The sequence below is a fragment of the Desmodus rotundus genome, chromosome 5 (assembly GCF_022682495.2).
Source record: "Desmodus rotundus isolate HL8 chromosome 5, HLdesRot8A.1, whole genome shotgun sequence".
Taxonomy (NCBI): domain Eukaryota; kingdom Metazoa; phylum Chordata; class Mammalia; order Chiroptera; family Phyllostomidae; genus Desmodus; species Desmodus rotundus.
In genome coordinates this window covers 43,316,425-43,323,897 of record NC_071391.1, presented here as the reverse complement: position 1 = coordinate 43,323,897, position 7,473 = coordinate 43,316,425, and the positions used below count along the sequence as shown (strand labels likewise).

At 36.5% G+C, this 7,473-nt stretch overlaps 1 protein-coding gene across 1 annotated transcript; it reads right to left on the bottom strand.

Moving 5' to 3' along the window:
- Positions 1-6,002: 6,002 nt before the first annotated feature.
- On the bottom strand, positions 6,003-6,944 carry LOC112317638 (olfactory receptor 56A4-like). Its single transcript, XM_024574717.3, has one exon. The coding sequence runs from the start codon at positions 6,942-6,944 to the stop codon at positions 6,003-6,005; it is 942 nt and encodes a 313-aa protein (XP_024430485.2).
- Between the last annotated feature and the right edge of the window lie 529 nt (positions 6,945-7,473).

Genomic DNA, 7,473 nt, shown 5'->3' with positions numbered 1-7,473 from the left:
CATTACTGAATCTTCCAGTCAATAAACATGATATATCTCTCAATTTACTTGTCTTCCTTAATTTTCCTCATCAATGTTTTCTCATCTAGTTTAAATATAGACAACTTGCACACCTTTATGTGGGGAACTGTTCCACACGTGGGAAATGTGGCTCAGCCCCGACTCGGAAAAGCCAGTGGGGAGCAAGGTTGGCAGGCAGGACCCACGTCCATGGATAGGTTCTCCAGTGGGGAAATCAGGCCTGCATTGTACTTAGACTGCCATGAGACTTGCTCTTGCTAAAACTCCCTCACCCTGAATTGAGGCAGCAAGTGTTTACTGAATATCTTCATCTTCCTAAAATCTGTGCTAAACCACCCAAGTATGGAGTGTGATCAGTTTCCCCCTCAAGCTGTAACATCCTTCTCTTTTAAGTAATTAGCAGTATTCTGTCCTTTGTTGTTCTTAAAAGGTAATCACCTGTGGTGAACCTGTGCATAGTAAATGAGGACCATCCTCCATGTAATGTGCCCAGAAAAACAAGAAAATCCTGTCTAGACAGGGGACGGCTCTCTCTCTTGGGCTCTCTCATGCCCTCTCGCACTCTCTCATTTAGAGAGTGGCCATGCCATCCCTTTTTCTCCACAGGATTTCTGTAGTCCAAGTGTATTTCTAAATTACAGCCACAACACCAGATCCTGCGGGCCAGGATCCACATCACCTTTATTCCCAGGTATTTACTATTTTTCATGCGATAGTAAATTGTATTGACTTATTTTAGTTGTTATTTTTTTTGTTTCTAGAACATAAACATACAAATGATTTTTGTGTTTGAGTTTCTACATAGCAATCTTATTAAATGTACTTACAAACTTTAATATTTTATTTATTGTTGCTTTTGGATTTTCCATCCACAGAATGAAGTTACTTGAAAATAATGACATTTACTTCTTCCTTTCCAATCATATACATTTTTCCTTTTTTTCTCAGTATTTACTATTTCAACACTGAGAATTATATTGGCTGTAGACTTTGGGAAGACAACCTTTAACAGATAAGGCAATTCCCTTCTATTCCTAAATTTCTGAGATTATTTTTATTGCCATAAATGGTGAATTTTATTGCATGACTTTGCCAAATCTATTGAGAAATTTGTGTTTCTTCTTTATTTTTTTATTTTTGTAAATCTGTACTTCTTCTTCTTGTTATTTATGTTAATGTTAATGAGGTGAATTAAGCGTAGGTCTATTATCAAATGTTAAAGTAACATTCCCAGAATAGACCTCACTTGTTCATAATGTATTAATTTTTGCTGTTTATGTACTTAATTTTAAATACTTTATCTAGAATTTATATCTATGTTCATAAGATATGTTGGCTTGAAATTTTCTTTTCTTGTAATATTCCTGGCAGTGTTTTATGCCGGATTATAATAACCTCAGAAAATGAATTAGAAAATATTCCCTCTTTTTCTATTTTTTTTCTTTTTATTGAATATACTGAGGCGATACTGGTTAACAAAATTCTACAGGCCTCAGGTGCACAGCTCTACAGCACATCACCTGTCACTGTGTCGTGTGTTCGCCACCCCAAGTCAAGTCCCCATTTCTATTCTCTAAAAGAGTTTGTCTTCTTTCATTCTGGAAGATTTTACCATTAAGGTACCTAAGCTGAAAGTTTTCTTCGTGAAAAAGTGTTTCATTATGATTTCCTCATCTTTAACAGATATATAACAATGCAGATTTTTACTGCTTATCTTTTGCCATTTTTGGAAGGTTTTTTGCCAAGAAATGTTTATATTCTACTATTGTCAAATTAATTATCATAGTAGTTCAAAGTATAGTTTTATCATCTTTTAAAATATCTTTAATTTTGATAGTTTTTTTTAAATTATAGGTTATTTAAATTTGGGTATTTTTATTTCTCCTAAATATTTATTTCTTTTATTCTTATTTTTCAAAACAACTTTTTAAAAATTATTTATTTATTTATTTATTTAGATGGGAGGAGAAGGATAAAGAGAGGGAGAGAAACATCAGTGTGTGGTTGCCTCTCACGTGTGCCCAGCTGGGAACCTGGCCCACAACCCAGGCATGTGCAATGAGTGGGAATCAAACTAGTGATTCTTTGGTTCATAGGCCAGCACTCAATCCACTGAGCCACACCAGCCAGGGCAATCAAAACAACTTTTGACTTTGTTGGTGTTTTCTATTATACATATCCTCTTGTTTTATTGTTCTCTGCTTATATTTGATTTATTTCTTCTAATTTCTTTCAGAGTTGTTAATGGTGCTTGTTTTGTTTTTTAATTTTTTAAATCAGAAACTTAACTCTGCAGGTCAGAAGTAGAGGCATGCTTTAGTTTACTTTTCTGCTCCAAGGTCTCCTAAAACAGCAATCAGAATTTTGGGGAAAATCTCTAATTCCATCTAAGTCTTGGTCTATTTATCTATCTATCTATCTTCTATATGATATAGATATGATACAGTCTTTTCAATAAATAATGATGGGAAAACTAGACAGCAACATGCAAAACAATTAAACTGGACCCCTGTCTTATGCCAAAACAAAATGGATTGACTACTTGAACATAAGGCCTGAAGCTATAAAACTCCTTGAAGAAAACATAGGAAGTAAGCTATTATTGGTTTTGGCAATTATATTTTTGGATTTTACACCAAAAGCAGACAACAAAAGCAATGATAAACAAGTGGGAGTACATAAAACTAAAAAGCTTCTGCATGGCAAAGAAAACCATTAACAAAATGAAAAGGCAACTTATTGGGAAAATATTTGCAAATCTTATATCTGGTAAGACATTAATATCCCAAATATATAAAGATATTATACAACACAGTAGCAAAAATTCCAATTAAAAATAGCCAAAGAATTTGAATAGACATTTTAGCAAAGAATACAGACAAATTGCCAACAGGTACATGTAAAAATGTTCAATATTATTAATCATCAAGGAATAACAAATCATAGTCAATAATATTGTGATAAATTTTCATGGTGACAGATTATTACCAGAATTAGTGAGGTGATCACATTGTAAGGTATAAAATTGTTGAATCACTATATTGTATACCCGATAAAAGGAAACCCTCTTGCACTGTTGGTGTGATAGAAATATATATTGGTTCAGCCACTATGGAAAATAATAAGAATATTCCTCAAAAGTTAAAAATAAAACTAATGCACGATTGAGGAATTTTACTTCTGGGTATATATCTGAAGGAAATGAAAACAGAATATTGATGAGACATATATGTGTTCTCCCATGCAGCATTATTCACAATAGCCAAGACATAGAACCAGCCAAAGTTTCCATCAACAACAACGAATGGATAAAGATGGTGTGGTATATATGTGCAATGGAATATTATCCAGCCATGAGAAAGAAGGACATCCTGCCATTTACAAACAACACTGATGGACCTAGAGGGTATTATGCTAAGTAAACTAAGTTAAACAGAGAAAACAAGTACGGTAGGATCACTTATATGTGGAATCTAAAAAATCTGAACTCATAGAAACAGAAAATAGATATGTCGTTGCCAGAGGTAAAGGTGATGTAAAAGTGGTAAAAATGTACAAACTTCCAGTTATACGATTAATAAGTTCTGGGGATGTAATATATACATAGTTACTATAACTAACAATAACATTTTGTGTATTTGAAAGTTGCTAAGACAGTAGATCTTAAAAGCTGTCATCACAAGAAAAAAATTGTAACTATATGAGATGAGGGATGTTAACTACACTTATTATGGTAATCACTTCACAGTATACATATACCTAATCATTGTATCGTACACTTTAACATGTTATGTCAATTATGTTTTAATAAAATTTAAAATATATGAAATAAATACATAATAAAATTAGTAAATGATTTTTTAAAGGTATTGTGGTATTTCATGAAGCAAGGACATATCTCCTTTCAACAACCATACTGGGACTTGTTTATAAGTGTATAATTATGCTATGACTCAAACATTATAGATTGCTTCCTACCTGCTATAAACTACTGAACAGCAAATGAATATTTATAATGTGTCTACTAAATGCCAGATACCGAGCTTGCTGGGGTTGTAAGAAGCTTGGGATGTAACTCAAGGGTTTTTTGTAACTCAGCAGGTTATGTTGTTGCCAAGGTTGAGACCAGCAGTCTTTTGGGTAAAGTGTTCAGGCTTCAGGAAGCCCGGTGACATGGATTTATCTTGGCCTGATTGCTGTGACCTTGGCAGCCATTTGACTTCTCTTAGCTTCAGTTTCCTCATCTAGGGCCAACATAACAATGTCTCAGGGCAAATGCAGAGGTAAAATAAGAATGTATATAAAGTGTCTGGCACATGGTAGGTATTTAATTCACAGTAACTTTACAGAAAGAAGAGATTAGAGGGGATGAAAGAAAAAGACAAAGAGCTCAGCCAGATCAGTCCCTTCATACCTTCATGAGACCAATGTTATGAAATGTGATGTAATAGATGCTAAAGAAGGTTCTTTCAAAACCCAGCACTTCAAAAATGCATACATGCAGTGGCATTTAACCCTCTCAAATGTAGAGCAGGACCAGGTGTCTTAGGATGCCAAACAGAGGTATCCTGAAGAACAAAAATGTTTCCATCACGCACACACAAAATACTGTAAGTACATGAGGTGATGGATGCTAACAAGGTATTGTGATAATCATTTTGCAATATACACATATATCAAATCATTATGTTGTGTATCTTAAGCTAAACCAATGGTACATGTGATTATATTCAATAAAACTAGAAAAATAAAATGATACACAAAAGGAAAAATACTACAAAGTATTAAATTTCAATTAAACTCCTTCAGCAAATATAACCTTCAATATAAAAAAAGTAGGATTGTCCCATTGTAAATCAATCAAATGATATTTGAAACATGCTGAACTTGAAACATTTCATTGTCATCCTCAAAGGATACAGGTTTCTACTGCAAAATATTTCTGGGAAGTATTGGATTTATGTGTAGCATCATTAAGAAAGGGATTGAAAATAGTCAAACACACTTATCTGTGAAAATCCAATCCTAGAGCTTCCATGCCTGAAACACTGTTGACATCAGTACCAGCCACAGCTTGGGATGGACGCTGAAGCAAACAGGACAATCAAGGGAATGAAGAGAACAGTTGATTTGTATCTACAAAACAGGTCAGAGTGGGATAGGGATGTTATTTGAAATTCGAGCAAAAGTTCTATAGTCCATATAGGTCAATGAAATGGAACAAAGTAAAGGCTTTAAAGTCATAAAGATTAAGATAATGAAGAAAAGAATATATAACATCAAATACAACTGCTTCGCCAGTCCTGCCCCCAGAAAAACTAAACAATTGTCCTTATCCTTTACAGACAAAAAAGAAAAAGAAAAAGAAAACTTGAAGAAAGAACATCCTAGTAGAAAGAAAGAAAAAATAAGATACGCTGTACCCAGAGGGTTTGTACAGACAGAAAATATTAGCAGGATCTGGGAGTCTCTGAGGAGCCAGAGGCGTGTCTGCATATGTGCCAGAGAAGAGTCAGAGATGCTCAAGGGTAAAACACTCAAATCCAACCTAAGTTATACTTCAGCTCAAGAAACAATTCACAACACAAAGCCATGACTAAATCAGGAGACACAAGAGGCATCTGTTTCCTTTGCAATTCAGGAGACAGACAGATCTTTTTTAAATGATTGTGTAAAGTTTGTTTCCTTAGTGGCCAAACACTCCCATTTCCAACCCATTCTGCTAAAGCTTGGCAAGTCCTTAGTTAAGAATTTGATCTAGGATATTTCCTAAGTAACCAGAAAATCCAGGAAATGGAGGTTTCCTTTGAAGCATAGGAAACAAAGATACACAGAGGAATATTTCCATTGTTGTCTGAGATATTAGGAAAAAGGAGAATCAGAATTTATTCCACAATTAAAAGTGAAATTTTCTTTCCAACATAAAAATAATTCTAGACTTTTTTAACAATGCCAAAGATGGACCTGATCCTTTCTACCTATTACAAACTCCTCAGCAATTTCTGAATTCCTTGCTTGATCTCCTTGGTTCTCACACCATAAACGATGGGGTTCAGAGCTGGGGGGATCAGGTGGTGCAGGATGTTGAGCAGGATGGGGACATCTGGGGGGATTCTCCTCCTGGCCAGGTTAGTGATGACCAGAACCAGCAGGACTGTGCTGAAGAAGAGGATGAGGATGAAGTGGGAGCCACAGGTGCTCAGGGCCTTGGCTGCAGCCCCCTCAGCCTTGATCCTTAGCACAGCTTTCAGGATGAAGGAGTAGGAGAGAACAATAAGGATGAGGTCAGAACCCAGCAGGGCCCAGCCTGTCACAAACTGGTAGAGACGATTGAAGGTGATGTCATCACAGGAGAGTTTGGACACAGACAGGTTAGTGCAGATGCAGTTCTTGATGATGTTCTCTGCACAATATCTGAGTCGGGAAGAAAGGATTGGAACAGGAAGAGAAAACAGGACATTCCGGGCTACAACAAACATAGTAGCTCTAGCCACAAATTGATCAGTGATGATGGATGGGTATCGTAGTGGGTGGCAGATGGCCACATAGCGGTCATAGGCCATGACCATGAATGTGCAGGACTCCATGGTTAAAAAACTGTTCATGATGAACATCTGGAGGAAGCAGGCAGAGAAGCTGATGGACCTGAGGTCAAACCAGAAGATGGCCAGGACCTTGGGGATGACAGTGAGGCAGAGCACCATGTCCAGCAGGGAGAGGAGGCTGAGCAGGTAGTACATGGGCTCGTGCAGAGATGCCTCCAGCCGGATGGTGATCAGAAGGGTGGCGTTGGCCCCCATGGCCAGGAGGAAGAGGAGGCTGAGGGGCAGGGACAGCCAATGCTGCCAACTCTGGTAGTTAGGGAAGCAGATAAGGAAGAATTCAGAGACTGGAGCAGTGGAGTAGTTGCTGGGTGATGCCATGTAAAGAATCCTGTACAAGCTAGAAATTCAGAGTCCCTTAAAATGTACAACAGAATATATCACCATTGAAAGTGTATGTTCGAGATGCAGTGGAACTCAGTTTCCATTGCAGCCCTTAACCCGTCCCAATGCAGGTTTTATTTATTTATTTATTTGTTTGTTTATTTATTTATTTATGACAAATGTGCCAACATTTATTTAACCAATCCCCTTGTTATACATTTAGATTGTTTTCAGATTATCCTTGCTCCATGGAGTTTTCAAATTATCGTCATCATCAATCATCGCTGACATTTAACTTGTCATATGCTAAGCATTATGCAGAATGTTTACATTCACAATCTCACTTTATCCTTTTAAAAAACACTTCAGAGTAATTAATACTGTTATACTAATTTCACAGGTAACTAAGGGTACAGGTAAAAGGGAGCAGAGTAGTTGCAACAGGATCAGAGAGCCAGTGAGGGGTGAAGGATCAGGGAATCTGACTTAGTGTTTGTGCTTCCAGCCACCACACAAGATTTAGACT